This window comes from Lynx rufus, unplaced genomic scaffold (assembly GCF_022079265.1).
Source record: "Lynx rufus isolate CCGP_SWC_20201006 ecotype Redwood Valley unplaced genomic scaffold, mLynRuf1.p SCAF_5, whole genome shotgun sequence".
NCBI classification, from domain to species: domain Eukaryota; kingdom Metazoa; phylum Chordata; class Mammalia; order Carnivora; family Felidae; genus Lynx; species Lynx rufus.
In genome coordinates this window covers 74,946,011-74,963,332 of record NW_025814867.1, presented here as the reverse complement: position 1 = coordinate 74,963,332, position 17,322 = coordinate 74,946,011, and the positions used below count along the sequence as shown (strand labels likewise).

The window sequence follows — 17,322 nt, the reverse complement described above, 5'->3', positions numbered from 1 at the left end:
GGTATCCATCTACAGAGATCTTTTTGTAAGAATGCTGTCCTGCCCCCCCTCCCCCCACCATGCTTTGTGCTATAACTTTCATCCCAGGATTTCAAGGGAGATGGTAGTGTTTATTTATCTTTATTTCTAAATAACAGTTCGTTGGGTGCTGTACTTTACACACCTATCGTCTCACCAGTAGAAAACGAAAGGCACATAGGTAAGGTTACCTAGGGACACATTTGAAAGCACAGCAGCTGCATCTGAAGTGAAGTTTCTGCTTCGTTCTGAGGGTATCCCTGATTGAAAAATGGAAAATGTGGGAGCCAGATGAATCATGAAAAAGTCATAGGTGACAGACATATGTATAATAAGGAGATTCCCACAATTAATATCACTGACTGGAAACATAAGGGCTATCTACATAAGCCTACATGGACTCATGTGGAAATGAACACTAACCACAATATCACTTTCTCATTCTTTCTTGACAGGTTATTACTTCAATTGGATGAGACAGAAAAAGCCTTTAATCAGTTTTGGTCCGAGCATCACTTGAAGCTTAGTCAATGCCTACAACTACAACACTTTGAGCACAATTTTCATGAGGTGTTATTTTCTTGTGTAATAGAACTTCCTTTCATGGTTCAGTGACTTTTGGTTCTCTCTTCCCCCTTGGACTATGGATATTGAGTGTCCTCACTAACCCAGCCCCCTCCTTATATTCTTGCTTCCTCATTGATCATTCTCTTCTTCCTTTTTCAGTGGGGTAGCAATGTTCTAGAATCCCATTTTCCTGTTGACATACATGACATTTTGTGTATGGTTTATCTTCCTTTTTAAAAATGTTTATTTGTTTGTTTATTTATTTAGAGAACACAAGCAAGCAGGGGGAGGGGCTGAGAGAAGGGAGGAGGGGCAGAGAGAGGAAGAGAGAATCCCAAGAAGGCTCTGCACTGTCAGCATGGAGCCCAATGAGGAGCTCAAATCCACAAACCATGAGATTATGACTTGAGCCGAAACCAAGAGTCAGACATTTAACTAACTGAGTCACCCAGGCACCCCGAGGTTTATCTTTCTTTTTGATTGATAATCTGTAAAGGTGGTTTTACTGTTTCATCTACATGTATCTCAACACCAAACTCCCCTTTCCACCCCTGCCCCAAGCTTAATCTAAAAGCTAATGAACTTAAAAAAAAATGTATATGTAGATACATAAAAGTCCTGAATCCTGTTTGGATTTTCAAGTTTTCTTAGAGTATACAAACCTATACCTCCAGAGAGGTGCTCATGGCTTATTTCTGGATGTTCTAATGTGTCTTATAGGTTAAGCGTGCCCTGGACAATTTGTTGGCAGAGCAGGCAGAGTTTACAGACATCGGAGACAGTGTGATACGTGTGGAGCAACTTCTTAAGGAACACAAAAAACTGGAAGGAAAAGGCCAGGTTTGTTTTTTGCTGTTTGTATGGACTGGGAAGGAAATTGCTGGGGACAGTGACAGATCATGTCCACTCATGATTGTTGGAAGGTTGCTGAAGGACACAGGAATGCCCAAATCCTGCCTTTCCAGTCACCACACTGCCAGGTAGGGGGAGGGTTCCAGTAGACTTGCCTGCTGGTACAGAAGCAACGGGAGGAAAGGTCATAGTGGGCACATTATCTACTGGCAGGATGTAGGGGTGGGAGTTGGTGGTAAGGAGGGGAAACTTGAAAAGGGGAAACCAGAAAAAAAAACCAACTAGTTTTATAACAAGCAGAATGGTGAGAAGGAGGAAATTGCTCCACATCAGTTCTGCTGCTACATAGAGCTGGCAAAGCTTTCTCCTTTCAAATGCCCCAAAAGTTGTCAATATCAAACTTGTAAAAGAATATGTGTTTCACAATTCTCATACCAGCATTAGACAGTTTCCCAGATCTGCACACAAGTCAGCAGGTAGGAATGATTCTATTTCAAGTCCTTACAAATTTGGGTTATTACAAATTAAGAAAGCCGAGTCCTCTCTTTCCAGAAAAGTTCTTTTCTGCTATTCTTAAATTAGATTCTCTATATTTGTGTCTCTTGGGGACTATGTCCTTGATGATTAGCACTTCCTTTCTGAGCTAATCTATATGCATGTTTTCCAGATGGTAATTTTGTAATATTAGAGATTTGCTTCAAAAAGTGTGGTCCTCTGGCCAGTGCATAGATGTCACCTGAGTGAGAACTTGTTAGAAATATGGAATATCAGGCACGCCCCCCCACCTCAGAATCAGAATCTGCATTTTAATAAGATTCCTAGGTGAATGACATGCACATTATAGTTAGAGACATACCCCTCCTGCCAAAGGAGAAGTAACAAATACAAACCAGGTTCACTCTGACCCTAAGAGCTATCAGTTGTGGATTCTGAGCTGGGGGTGCTTCTGCACATGTGTGAATACATGGACCCACCTGTATACCCAGACTCTCACTCAGGAATCTCATCCTTCCCTGTGAGTACTCCTTCTGTTATCAGTGATCATTTGAAGCTAAACATTTTAGTGCTGTAGGCATGAGTGATCAGAAACATTGAATTTTGTGTATGTAATGACTATGTATCTCAGATTCCCCAAGACAGTCCCAATTTTATGTAATTTCAGTTCTTTTCAAGAGATCTCATTATTTTACTATGTATTTTCACTTATATACATTCATATATTAGGGGAAAAAAAGCCTCACCAAGCTCAGTCCTTATATTTTGGGTTTGAAAAATGTGGTCATAGCATATATATGAATGAAAGTAGCTACTGACCTGAAGGAGTTCATTCATTACCAGGTATTCCTTATCCTAGGTTCCATGGATATGGTGGCAAACCAGGCAGTTAAGACCCTGCTCTCACTGAATTTACATTCTGCTGGAGAGGGAGAGGGAGAGAGAGAGGGAGAGAGAGAGAAGCAAAAAGTGATCAAATACTAATGTCAGATAATGACAAATGGTATGAAGAAAATAACAGGATATAAGTGACTGGGGGTGCTACTTTAGCCCAGGTAGTCAGGAAAGGTCTCTCTGAGGAAGTGTCCTTTGAACTGAGCTCTGGATAGCCTTGCAAAGATTTGGGGAATAGCATACAAGGCAGAGAAGTCTCAAGTATGAAGCTTTTGAGGCAAGAATGAGGCTGATGAGTTCAAGGAATGTGTCTGGAACTTAGTGAGCCATAAAGGAACAAGGTGAGAGTGATGATGATGAGGATTGGGTTTTATTTCAGTGGAATTCATTGGAGGATAGTCTGGGTTGGGCTTTAAATCACTACTAGCTTGGCTGGATCTGCATGACTGCAACCACTTTCTCTCTTCTGCCTACCTCCTTGGACTTGCAATCTTTGGTACATACTTTAGAGGCCGCTGATTAGAGCTAGGGGAGAAACCTATGGTCATGGGACACAGGAATGCTCTGTGAACCCATGATTCATCTTTCATGGGCAAAGTACCTGAACCAGGTAGACTAACCCACTGCAGATGACCTGCAGAGCCCAGGCACATTCGTTTTACCCATCCTGTGCCTTACTTATCCAGCTTTTAACTTATGTTCCAAGGGATACAGTAGACCTATTTCTCTGCCTTTAGATGAACCAAAAAAGCTATCCTATCATAACCAGGACCTTTTTAACTGTCTTCCCTCAGACTTCTAAGAGGCAGTGTTTCTTCAGATGATAAAGGCTTGGGTAGCCTTTCCATTTGTCCTGCAAAGTGTTAAAGGAACAAGGTGATGTCTGGCTAGTCTACCAAAACCTGCTTGGGTTTATCCTTCACTCAGTACTCAGGGGTCACCTTCCCTCCTGGCATAGCCACTCACTAATATCTGGGTTGTTGCCAACTTCCTTATTCTGTACAGTGATATCATCCTCATGGGTAACCTCTGAGCCAACTCACTGACCAGACTCCTGCCACGTGCTTACTGAACTCATTCTTTTACCTTTGTCTGGTTTGACAGTTTGGCAATCTTTTGAGCGCTCGTTTATAATTCTGAGAAACAGTGGTGGTTTCAGCCCCTACTCTTACTTCTTTAAAAGTAGAATTTACTCTAGGGTTTTGGCTGTAAGGCATGTCGGGGCACTTGGTGATGGGTCATCAGGGAGCAGACAAGGACAGGACAGGGGAACCAACCTGATTTCAGCCTTGACCTCTCCCCACACATCCAGGGGCCAGCAGTTACAGTACGTGTTCAAGAAGGCTTGGAACCCAGATCAGTAACCTTCTAGGGATATAAATCTAGCTGGAGGGGCATGGCTTTTTTTTTTAATGGAAAATTTCAAACACACACAAAAGTAGATCAACTAGTACAATGAACTCCCATGTGTACGCTCAGTTTGAACAGCCATTAACTTTTTGCCTTTCTTGTTTCATCTGTCCCACTTCTCCATATGTATATTCCATTCCTAGGCCATTATCTGTGGGTTCATTCTGGGTTCCTTGACACAGAGCATCACCCTTTCTCATCATTTTCTTTCACAGTAGACACTTTGATCTGTCATAGCAGTAGAATATGGGGGAAAATAAGCTGTTATTACAATAAGGGTTTCTGAATTACATGCTGCAACTTGACCATCTAGCATTCTGGAATTCTTGGCATCTCAAAGATGACAGGCTGGCTTGTGTTCAGAACACCAGATTTCAGCCATTTCTTTCTCATTATTTCTTTTACTTTGGTGGGTTTTCACCGGATTTTCTTCAGCAGAAGGTGTATAGACTAAAAAGCTGCAATTTGTGTGTGGGGGGTGGGTTACAGCAAAGTTCTTTGAAGGCACCTGAAGGATTTAACAGTCATGGCTGTGCAGCCATCATTTATAGCACATGCAAGGAGGCCAAGAGGGCTAGGAGGCGACAAGACACAGGCGTTGGAGCCAGACAAGAGTGGATTAAAATCTTTGCTCTAACAACCACCAGTTGTGTGCCCTTAGTCAAGTTTCTTAGTCTTTCCGAACACATCCCCTCATCTTATAAACTGTTAATAATCATTCCTGTTCCCTGTGAAGATGAAATGAGGTAGAGATTTCATAAGGATTGAGTGCCTGGAGCATAGTAGATAATCAGAACCTGGAAGCTATTATTATTACCCATTCATTTCAGTACAGTGATCTTCTAGCCATCCAGTGTGGCTCCTGAGCTATATGTACGGATCTTTTCCCAAGACCCATCTGGACCTCCTACTCACACCTCTCTTCCAACATCTTGGTGTTTTAAGAACAGTTCTGAAGGGTGAGATGCTGCATGCCAAGCAAAGGGCAGGCTGTGATCACTACAAAGCACTTGGGAAATTTCCTGTGGTGAAGTTTCCTAGGCCCAGAAAACTTGTGCTTTTCTTTTTTTTTTTTAATTTTTAAAATGTTTATTTATTTTTGAGAGAGAGAGAGGGAGAGAGGCAGAGCGTGAGCAGGGAAGGGGCAGAGAGACAGAGACACAGAATCTGAAGCAGGCTCCAGGCTCTGAGCCATCAGCACAGAGCCCAATGTGGGGCTGGAACTCACAAGTGATGAGATCATGACCTGAGCCGAAGTCTGAGTCTTAACTGACTTAGCTACCCAGGCACCCCAAATTTGTGCTATTCGTAATAAATTTGGCAGCTGGACTTTTAAAAAAAAGGCAACAGACTTCCTTGCGAAGTTTTCATGTTTCTATATTTGACTGGAATCAGACAGGTTGACAAACCCAATGAAAATCAGAATTTGATCAGCCAAATGAGGTCTCTAAGCCTAGGCAGAACAAATGCAGCCATTTTTCTGTGTGTGTGTTGGTCAGAACTAGATTCTGGAGCCAGACTGCCTGAGTTTGAAACCTGGCTCTTCTCTTTCCTACCTGGGTCACTTTGGACCATTTGTGCCTCTACTTCCCTTTTGTTAAACAGGGCCTATGTCAAAGGGTCTGTGGTAAGGAGTAAAAGAAACAGTCAACTTAAGCATTCAGAATAGTGCCTGGCCTATAGTAAGGTCTCCATGAATATTAGTTATTTTCATTAACATCACAGAGGTAGTGGGGCAAACTGTGCTATGGAATGTTTCCTATGTTCAACCTGCAGTGGCTGAGCAGTTCTAGTAAGAGTGTCTCATTCATTCTTCATTCATTTTGCAAATATTTGTTGATCTTCTACTACTATATACCAAGTGCTGTTCTAAGTTATGAGGACACTACAGTGAGCAAAACATTTAAAAATCACTGCCTGAGGAGTTAGCATTCTGACCTTTTCTATGCAGTGGTGACCATCTGGCCTTTGCTGGGCAGACCAAATGCACTGGGTATTTAAACCTGAGTTCTTTTAAATAGCTACTGCTTGATTTGTGTCACTTTATTCCCATATCATTACTCAGTTTTGTTTTGTACAACAATCATTTATTCCTAAGTACCTAATATGTTCCTCATGGCACGTTTTAGGCTAAATAAGAGCTGGTTCATGCTCACAAGGGTCTGCGGCATTAGCCCAGGCAATACATCAGTGATCACAATATAGTGAAGTATGTGCTCTGATCAAGAAAGGCACAGAGTGTTATGGGAGCACAGAGGAGAGGCATCAAAATTAAATGGTGGAGTTAGAGAAAGCTTTGTGGAGAAGGTGAACTCTGATGGGTGATGTACAGTTAGCTCCAGAGGAGTGTAGGTGTATCAGGAGGTGAGTTGGGGGTGCGGGGTAGTGGTGAGGGAAGGATGGGGCTTTCTAGGCAGAGGGAGCAAGCAGAGAAGGCATGGAGGCCCAAAGCTGCCTGAATATTTGGAGAACTATGAACAGGTCATTAGTTGGGTTACAGTTGGGGGTGAGGAGATGGAGGAGGGAGAGACACAGGCATGACCAGGTAATGAAAGGCCCTCTGCATTGCTCAGAAGTTTGAACTTTTCTTATGAAGACTGTCGGGATCCAGGGAAGGATTTGAGGCATGGCAGTGATGTAGACATGATGAGACGCTATAATGGAGTTGCTGTTTCATCAGAATTATGGAGCATGATTTGAAGGAGAGCCTGAAGGAAAGCAAAGAGACCAGCTGTCCTGGTCAGAAAGCAGAAAGGCAAGAACATACAGTTCTTGCCCTGGAGAAGGGCTCAGAATTCGACAAAGTTGCTAAGAAGGATATGGGCTCTGCAGAGTTTGGTGAATGACTGGCCCAGGAAAGGGGCAGTGTTTTTGAGATTGTTGAAACCAGAAACCACTGTAAGTTGAGAGAGGGGCAGGGTCATCACCTGGAGTCATCATAACTCCTTGTGTTACTATAAAAAGTTAAACTAGGGCAAATGCATCTTACTGGAATGTTTAACGTAGTCACGAGGGTGCACATGGCCTCTCAGCTCCTGGAGACCTTTGGAAGCATGGAAGTCATCTGTGCTGACTCACGGGTCAATGTTTTTTCACACAATTCCAGCCAAGTATATCACTATATCTTCTAGTTCACTGGCTAATAACATTTTATTGATCAAATATTTATGAGGTGCTTCTAAGTGTTTTCATGGAACTTACGTATTGGTAGTGGTGGGTGGAGTATGAGAGAATCATATGTTAAAGTAAACAAAGAAGATACTTTCAGGTAGAGGTCAAGTGCTGTTAAAAAAAAAATGAAAACGAAGTGAGAGAGAGGGCCTGGGTGGGTGTGTTGCCGGGAATGATTTAGATGCAGTAATCAGGGAAGGTCCTGTGAGGAGGTGAGCCAACCTGGGAGAAGCATCCAAGGGAAGGACCCTGAGACAGGGGCTAGTTTGGTTGCCAGCCTTGTTTAAACCATCCCTCCTACCTGGATTACTACAGGAGACACCAGCTGGCCTCGCTGCTTTTCCTCTTCTCTGCTGTTCTCAACACTACAGCAGGAGCCATCCTTTTAAAAATATGAATGAGATCCTCTCTTCAGAACCCTCCAGTGCTTCCCACATCATAATGAGTAAAAGCTGAAGTGCTCACAGTGGCATCAGGGCCCTCCCCAATCCAGTCTCCCTCTTTCTTCTGATTATGTCTCCTACTCCTTTCCTGTTTGCTTTCTCTGTTCCAGGTGGCCTCCTCCTGCTGCCTGAATATGTCAAACATGTCCCTACCAAGTACAGCATGGGTTGTTCCTCACCTCAGGCCTTGACTTTTCTGTGTCAGGGGTTCCCAGGGCCACACTCAGACTTGAAGATTTGCTAGGAGGACTCAGGACTCAGCACATAATTGTACTCGTGGTTATGATTTATTACGGTGAAAAGATACCAAGCAAAATCAACATGGGAAAAGTGCATGGGGCAAAGTCTGTTGGGAATCAGATACAAGCTTCCAAGATTCCTTTTCCAGTGGAGTCCCATCCGATGATCTCCCCAGCAAAGGATTGTGACACTATTGTGAAATGTTGTCTATCAGGGAAGCTCATTCGGGGCTCAGTGCCCAGTTTTTGTTGGGGGCTGGTCACATAGGTATCTTCTGCCTGGCATATACCAGAATTCTCTACTCCCAGAAAGAAAGCAGGGGTTTAGTGTAAAGCATATTGTTTGTACAAATGGCACAGTGAGCCATTCTTATTAGGGGATGGCAGGAACCCTCCTGACATTCCTAGATGGCACCCAAGGCCTAACCTTACAAACAGGCCTTGCAAGGACAGTGGTCTCTGTCTTGCTATGCTAACGCTTTGGCACCACTTGGATAGCACCTTCTCAGTGAGTCCTTCTTTCACCATCCTACTTAAAATAACTCCTTACCAGTACTCTCTGCCCTTCTCTCCCGATTTGATCTTTCTCTATAGCACTCATCACCAATTAAGATATTATATAATCTACATATCTAATTGTTTATTGCCTGTGTGTTCTATTAACATGTAAGCTTCACGAGGGCAGGGATTTTAGCTGCTTTACCACCAAACCCCTAACATGACAGTGTTTGGCATTTGGAAGGTCCTCAGTAATATGTGATGAATGAATTAGAAACAGAAAAACATGGCACACGTGGTTAGAACAAAGCAAGCCATGCAGGGAGAGGTAGGAGGCGTGGTTTCTGGTCAGATGAATTCAGAGCAGAGTGGGATCCTGTGAGTCACATGAAGGGGTTTAGATAAACATATTTCTTAAAGTTTCATGATCCCTCAGAGTTGTCCAAACCAGATCTTTACCAGTTTCCCAAATTCAGCTAACTCTACTCTCGCCTCATGTCACATGTCTGATCCTTTTACTTTTCCATTTAGTTTATAGGAGAATTCAGAGTCTCCAGTTCTGGTCAGTATAACACTTCATGCTCTTCTGCCAAGAACTTATCACAGTTGTAATAATTGAATTACGGGTATAATTTATTTAATAATCTGAGTTCTCCATTAGACTGAAAATCATGGCTTGTTACCACTAGAGTCTCAGTGCCTCACCCAGAACTCAACAAACATTTGAATGAATGGCTTGCTCTTCTTCAAGGTGCAGGTGACCCTGGACTAGGCTAGACTTCCTGGAGACTTCAAACTGCCACAGAGCTTTCCCAGGTTCCCCAGCTCCGACTCTCAGCTTAAGACCTGAATCAACATCTCCCTAAGTTGTTCCTGATTTGGAGCACACAGTAGGCAAATATCAGCCTCACCATGACCTGGCTTCTGATGCTTGGTTTGGACGTTCACTTCACAGGAGCCCTTGGAAAAGGCCCAGCTGCTTGCAGTAATTGGGGACCAGCTCATCCAAAGCCACCACTATGCGGCAGACTCCATCCGACCCAGGTGTGTAGAGCTCAGGCACCTCTGCGATGACTTCATCAATGAAAACAAGAAAAAATATGACATTTTAGAAAAGTCCTTGGAGTTGCATAGACAACTGGACAAGGTGAGCACAGCAAAGCCATGACCTGATGTTTGCTAAATTTTCTGCAAAACAGTCTTAATCATACTCATCCTCCCTGCCCCACAATATTGCTGAGAGGATAATGTACTTCTTATGAAATAGTGCTCAAGAGGCATTAAAAGCTGTGAAGATTCTAGGTCATAGAGGCATTGGAGGTAAAAGTGCCCCCACCATCCCACCATATCCCATTAGAGTGAACTAACATTCATTTTCCTCTGTGTAGACCTGGACTTAGAGCGTGTTTTGGCCCATGGGACATTTCTTGATTCCCCTTCAGACAGAGAACCAAGCACTATATTTGCAAAGTGCTTCTCATATATAGGCATCAGATTATTAATCCTTTTGGAGAAACTGAAGTAATTATGACCATTATACACTCCTACCTGCCATTTATTGAGTACCTACTATGTTCCTGCCAGAAGTATAATTATGTCATCTATTATGTCATCTAATTATTTCCTCAAGACAACCTGTGAGGAAAGTATTAATGGCATTATTTTACAGAGGCAGAAACTGATATCCATCATGGTGAAGTCAATGGTTCACAACATTTAATACATGAGAATCAGTTTGCTATAATTGCAGATTCTCTAATGTACCATTCTGAAGACTCAGATTCAGTGAGTCTAGGATGATGCCCAGGAATCAGTATTTCCGCCAAGTCCCCAGGTGATTCTGGTGCAGGTGGTACAGGGACAACACCGAGAAACTCTGGGATACGTGACTGCTTACGACATACCTGGGGTAAAAATAGGGGATTGCAGATTTGAAGTCAGGACTGCCAAATTCCAAACCCGAGGCTCCCTAGATTAGACAGCAACACTGTGTGCAGAGGGCTCACAGGGAATGGGTGGAGCTCTGGTGCCCTTCAGTGGTGATCTCTGAGGCAGGTGCCCGGTCAGCAGGGGCAGTGACTTCTGGAGCCTTCCCTGTCAGCTGTTTGCAGGCAGCATGTGGCTCACGGCCATGAGTCAGCATGCTCCATTCCCATAACTGTTTCTCTCTGATGGCCAGGGCCACTCGCCCAGGCTGTTTATATCATGCCAATGCCAAAGGGATTTTAGTATCAATGAAATACAGCTGTTCCAGAAGCAAGTGGCTCCTAAGGGCCTGGTGCATAGTCTGTCCTGTGTGCTAAACTCTGCAGGATCAGCTGCTGTTTTTCTCACTCCATATCTGCTCTAGAGATAATAACCTAATGCTGGTGTGTGTGTGTGTGTGTGCGTGTGTGTGTGTGTGTGTGTCTGGGAGAGCAAGCATCTGCTGTGACTCTGCAGAAGACCCCAGCTTAATGTTTTCTGCAGATCTAGGTATGTTTTAAGAGAAAGTTTTCACATTATATACTAAAGCATGATTTATATTATTTTGAAAATCCAAAAATGTAGGAAGGAGAAGGAAAAAAGTTTCTTATGGGCATCTACACATGCCATCCCCCTCCTTATCCCTACACATTGGTAATCATTAATTTTTAAATATCTTTATTTTGTTTTGTTATTCTAAAAGTAGTACACATTCAGCATAAGGAATTTAGGGAAAAATATACAAACTTAAGTTGCCTATAATTTTCCCACTTAGAGATAACTACTCTGGAGTGCTCCCTTTTGTTCTTTTTCCCCCTGTATAGTTATTTTACGTAGCTTTTCAGGTCACATGGTAAATGGAAATGCAGATGTGCTTGCACTGGCAGCCTCGTTATACATAAATATTCTGGCAGCACAAGGGTCCCTGTCTTTCTGTTTAAGTCTTTAAAAAATTAAATTGTTAGAATTCATCACCTATCTGACTTCATCCCAGCATTCTGGAAAAAGTTTGAGTATTGCTGTTGTGAGTTACAAAGCTTTGCATTCTTTCATGCTTCCCTAGGAAAGACAAATACCAGTAAATACAAATGTGGACAGAGAAAAGTAGTGTTTTTGTTAAAAGGGATGTTCCCTTCCCTAGGAAGACGTGTAGAGTCCAGGTCTAATGTCTCATTTGTCACCCTATGGTCTCGTAACCAGTTAGGATGCACAATGAATGGCCTAGAATGTAAACCTGAAAAGTCATTGGTTACATTTCTCCACAGTCAAACCTAAGTCAAACTTAGGAATACCTAACTCTCTCCTTTTGGAGATGTAGCAATTACTGTCTGTGGAAGAGAGAAGAATGTTTATACGATTCTTTTTTACTGACTGGATGACTTTCCTGAGATGTGGACAGATGTAAAATTAGTTTGGGCTTGTCCACCTTGTAGTTGCATTGACAGTGGTTAGACCTCTGAAGTTTATGTTGTCCCATGACAATTTCCTGTTGTCTTAGGATCCTTCTAGACCACAGATGAGCTCAGACCTCCTGAGGGTTGTGGTCAGGCTGACTGCATAGGGCACTGTGTTTCTTTTGAAAAGGTCAGCCAATGGTGTGAAGCAGGAATCTACCTTTTGGCTTCCCAAGCTGTAGACAAGTGCCAGTCACGAGAGGGAGTTGACATTGCCTTGAACGACATTGAGGCATTCCTGGGCACTGCGAAGGAGTACCACTTGCCCAGCCACATGGAGTTTTACAGCCAGTTCGAGTTGATACTCACCCTTGACCTAAAGGTAATGTTTCTGGGTTATTTTAATCTTGTGGTTGGAAAGAAGCACTGGGGGCCTTTTGACTATTGCTTAAGAAAGTCTGGGTAGGATGTACTGAGCAGGTTCACCAATTCCTGTGTTCTGAGGTGGCCTCTTAGACTCTTGGTCTGTGCTTCCTGGCAAATACCCTTCACAGTCTCACCCAAATATCACTCTCAGTCATTCGTTTCTCTACAAATACTCATCAGCGTCTCTGATATACCACATACTGTGCTGAGGGCACAGCAATAATAGACATTCTTTCATCTCTGATGGAACCTAATAGGAGAGGCTGACATTAATAAATGTCAAACACAAAACATAAGAATGTGTTACAGGTTAAGATAAGTGTTCTGGAGGAGGGATTTGGGATCCTGCTGAGCATGTGATAGAAAAACTTGACCTGGACTGAGAATACTTGAGCCAAGGCCTGGAGAATGTGTAGAGATGATGGGGGAGCCTTTCCAGATTAGAAGTAACAGCATGTGCAGAGGACACAGGCCTGGAGGGAGTCTGTTACAAGTGCAGAACCCAAAGGTCAGGGTGACTGGAGTACAGAGAGCAAAGGAAGGGTGTTTGGGGTGAGATAAGAGAGGGGCAGATGAGGTGGGCTTTGTGGGCCATCTTAAGGAGTTTGGTCTTTATTCTAAGAACAGTGGGAAGCCACTGAAGGATTTAAACAGGGGAATAACTTGATTGGATTTGCATTTTGAGAGGAGCACTCCTCTGTGAAGTCAGCAGAATTCTGTATGGCACACCTTCCTCTGAGATTCCCACCACCTTGTATGTATCTCTTCAGTAACACCTTCTTTACTTCTTTGAGTCACAGGCCTCTTTTGAGTCATGGAATCTGATTCATATACTTTCAGGACCTGCATACTCAAAGTGATTAAAGAGAGTTTGATATAGGCACTTTTTACAAAGATATGGCAGGATTTAGGGAACCCAATAAGGATGGTGAAGGTCCCTGGGGCTAGCAAGAAAATGGAAGCAGTTACCACCCATAAGCCTAAAGAGCAAAGGGGAACCCAAGAAGCACTGTAACTGTGACTGTGACAGGCACCTAGTAAGGGTTGTGGCCTTGGGCAGAGGAATGCAACTATTAATGGAGAAATATATATCCCTACTCTCCTCTCTCCCTCTCTTGGATGTCCAGGTAGTGCTTCCCTTTGGCCAAACCAACTAAAAGCCCATAGGCAAGTGAGCCTATCCAACAGAGTCCATACAGGTCAGCTTCCTGGGACACAAAGCAGGGAAAAGAAGACGTAGTAGAGTGACAAATAGGGAATATCCAGCATATGTAACTTTTATAATTAATTTTATGAGATGCCCTAAAGCCCATCCATGAATTCAGGCTAAGAGCCTTTGCTGTAACATGTTGTATACCACACTACATTCTACTTATTTATTTTAAAAATTAATTAATTTAATTTTAGAGGAAAATTAATTTTCCTCTAAATTTTAGCAGGAGGGAGAGAGACAGCCATCCGGGGAGAGGGGCAAAGGGAAAGAGACAATCTTAAACAGGCTCCATGCTCAGTGTGGAGCCCGATGCTGGGCTCAATCTCATGGCACTCAGATCATGAGCTGAGCCGAAATCAAGAGTCAGATCCTCAACTGACTGAGCCACTCAGGCATCTCTATTTATTTATTTTATTTTTCTTTAAGTTTATTTATTTATTTTGAGAGAGAGAGAGAGAGAGAGAGAGAGAGAGGAGGGGCAGAGAGAGAGGGAGAGAGAGAATCCCAAGTAAGCTCCCCACTTTCAGTGCAGAGCTCCATGTAGGGCTTGAACTCATGAACTGTGAGATTATGACCTGAGCCAAAATCAAGTCGGACATTTAATGGACTGAGCCACTCAGGCTTCCCATCTACTTATTTATTTCAAATGTCTGTCTTGCTTATTACACTGGGAGCTCCTGAAGGGCAGGAGCCTCATCCACCCCTGCATTCTTGTGCCTAACCTTTGCCTGGTGTCCAATTTATATTTATTGAACAAGTGGGAAGGCAGGTGACAGAGTGGGCAGATTACAGTGGGGGTAGCTCAGTATGGAGTTGTATGTTAATGATGTTCTTTCCCTTAAACCTCTTGGTGGTAAGCTGTGATCTTGGTAAGGGGTGGGGGATGTGTAGGCAGATACCCTCCCCTAACACAAAGATCCTTCTACTTCCTTGCAGAAGGAACAAAGACAAGGCCCATCTGGTGTAGGTTCTACATTGCAGACCCAGTATTGGTAGCTCCAGGTCAGATTCCTAAGGCAGATCTGTCTCACCCAGCTCCAACTCCATTAGTTGCTCAAATACGTGTATCAGGTCCACCAGGGAGATTTGTAGCCACAGCTGCTGTGCTGCCCAACTTCAGTGAATTTTCTGACCATACCACCTACCAGGAAATGAATAAAACTTAATAAACCACCTCTGAGAAATATGCAGAAACATGAAGGAAGGAGAGGATTATAAGAGAAATATTTTTCGAAAAATCCTGTAGGTCAAATGGATTAAAACATCTCCAAAGTCCATCTTTACTTCTTTTGGTTTGGAATAAAATTTTAGGTTGTAAAATTTAAATATCCTGTTGTGTCAAAGAAAGTTTTGTCCACTGAGAAGTAATGACTTTATTGTCAAAACTGGTACTCTATACATATAAAAATATTCCTAGATATATGTATATGTAGATGTAGATATATGTATATGTATACGTATACATATACATATATATGTATATATGCATATACATATACATATACATATACAGTTGAGATAGCCTAGAAGCAATGAGACCCCCCAGTGCCAATAAGCACACCTAGCACCGAGATCTTGGTTTCTAATACCATTCTTCAGTAAAGGAGACCTAGGCTTCTTAGAGAAATGGCTGATTCTAGGGCTGGGGCAGGAAATACGTAAGGTGATCTTACAGCATCTTGTAGTGCCGGACTGAACTACTAAAAATAAAACAACAAACCATAGTGATGGGATATAGGCAACAACTGAAAAGAACTGATGACCAATGCTAGAACAGTTAGAACAACAAAATTAAGTAAGTACTATTGGATTACAGCCCCAAAGAAATTATATATCCATGAATCCATTCTGATATGAATAAATGATGGAATAAATAAATAAATGGGGCAGATGAGACTAATCTCCTATGAAGAATTCCAAATTATTTATGTAGATACTTTGCTCTTGAGGAGGTAGAATATAGTTTTCCAACCCTTAAATGTGGGCTGTACATAGTGACTTCCTTTCAAAGAGTATAGAACAGAGAAGGAGAAACAAAAGTGAAGTGACTTTACACACAGGACCTCAGCCAGGTGACCAAGGTCAATATCAACAGTGTTGTTAAGTAGATATGATGTACCCTTGATATGATGGATGAACATGGTACTTTACTTCCGTGGTCTTACCCCCAAAGCCTGTAACTCCAGTCTAATCATGAGAAAAACATCAGATAAATCCCAGTTGAGAAACATGCTACAAAATATCTGACCAATACTCCTCAAAATAGTCAAAGTCATCAAAAATCAGGAAAAGGTGAGAAATTGACACAGCCAATAGGAGCCTAAAAAGTCATGACAACTACATGTAAGTTGGTATCCTGGATAGGACCCTGGACGGAAAAGTACATTAGGTAAAACTAAGGAAATCTAAGTATAAAGTATGGACTTTTATTTAATAATAATTATAATAATTTTAATTATTATTATTTTAATTATAATAATTTTAATACTGAAAATAACATATCAATAATGTTTTATTAGTTGTAAGAAATGTACCATACTAATGCAAACTGTTAATAATAGGGGAAACTGGATGATCTATATGGGAATTCTCTGTACTATTTTGTAATTTTTTTGTAATTCTAAAACTATTAGAAAAAATAAAATTTATTTCTAAAACACTAGTACTCCATGTCTAAACAGTTGAATCTGTTACATTTAAGACATGGTAATCATCATGGTAAGTGGTAAATCATGGTAAATCATGGTAAACTGCTGTTCTTGTAGCAGCCACCTTGTCTGTCTGAGGCTCTTCAAGTGCCTTTCTGCACTATCCTCTTGGTGCTGCTGTTTTGATTTTTCTCCCTCCTTTGCTTTCACTGCCCAGTTTAGGTAATTAAACAATCGCAGTAACAAGTAGCAAAATTCAATTCTTTAAATATTCACTGTGTGGGGCAGGGGGCACCTGGGTGGCTCAGTCGTTTAAGCGTCAGACTCTTGATTTTGGCTCAGATCATGATCTCACAGTTCCTTGAAATGGAACCCAGAGTCAGGCTCTGCACTGACAGCTCTCTCTCTCTCTCTCTCTCTCAAAATAAACAAATTAACATTTTTTTAAAAAGAACAGAAATTGGGGCGCCTGGGTGGCGCAGTCGGTTAAGCGTCCGACATCAGCCAGGTCACGATCTCGCGGTCCGTGAGTTCGAGCCCCGCGTCGGGCTCTGGGCTGATGGCTCAGAGCCTGGAGCCTGTTTCCGATTCTGTGTCTCCCTCTCTCTCTGCCCCTCCCCCGTTCATGCTCTGTCTCTCTCTGTCCCAAAAATAAATAAAAAACGTTGAAAAAAATTTAAAAAAAAAATAAAAAGAACAGAAATTAAAAAAAATAAATATTCACTGGGAATCCAGTTTGTGCTTTATTCTGGGAATACAATAATGAAAGTCACAATGCCCATAATGAAGGTGCTGGCAGTTTAGTGGAAGACAAACGTGTTTCCGGTAAGTGTGTGTTGGTCCAAGAGCATGTGGAATGGAAGGGATAGTGGGGCACGTAGACGAGGCAAAGGTCAGCTCAGCCTGAAGAAGAAGAAGACATCATAGGAGAAGATGCCTAAATTTGGACCACATAGGAGTTTTTAAGGGAGAAAAAGCAAAGGGAGGAAGAAGAGTTGCAAAGGCAGAGAGGCTGGAAACAAGAGCATTTGGTAACTGCCACCCCTGGAGGTGGGAGTGAGGGGTGGGAACTAGTGGAGGTTAGACTGG

The 17,322-nt window shown here is 42.4% G+C and overlaps 1 protein-coding gene across 1 annotated transcript in view; it reads left to right on the top strand.

The window, feature by feature from the left end:
• Window positions 1-17,322, top strand: part of MCF2L2 (MCF.2 cell line derived transforming sequence-like 2) — a 257,039-nt gene that overhangs the window by 118,288 nt on the left and 121,429 nt on the right. The window contains exons 9-12 of the mRNA XM_047100288.1: window positions 474-588; window positions 1,306-1,425; window positions 9,543-9,734; window positions 12,137-12,328. Of these exons, the coding sequence (XP_046956244.1) occupies window positions 474-588; window positions 1,306-1,425; window positions 9,543-9,734; window positions 12,137-12,328 (619 nt within the window). The remainder of the gene's footprint in view (window positions 1-473; window positions 589-1,305; window positions 1,426-9,542; window positions 9,735-12,136; window positions 12,329-17,322) is intronic.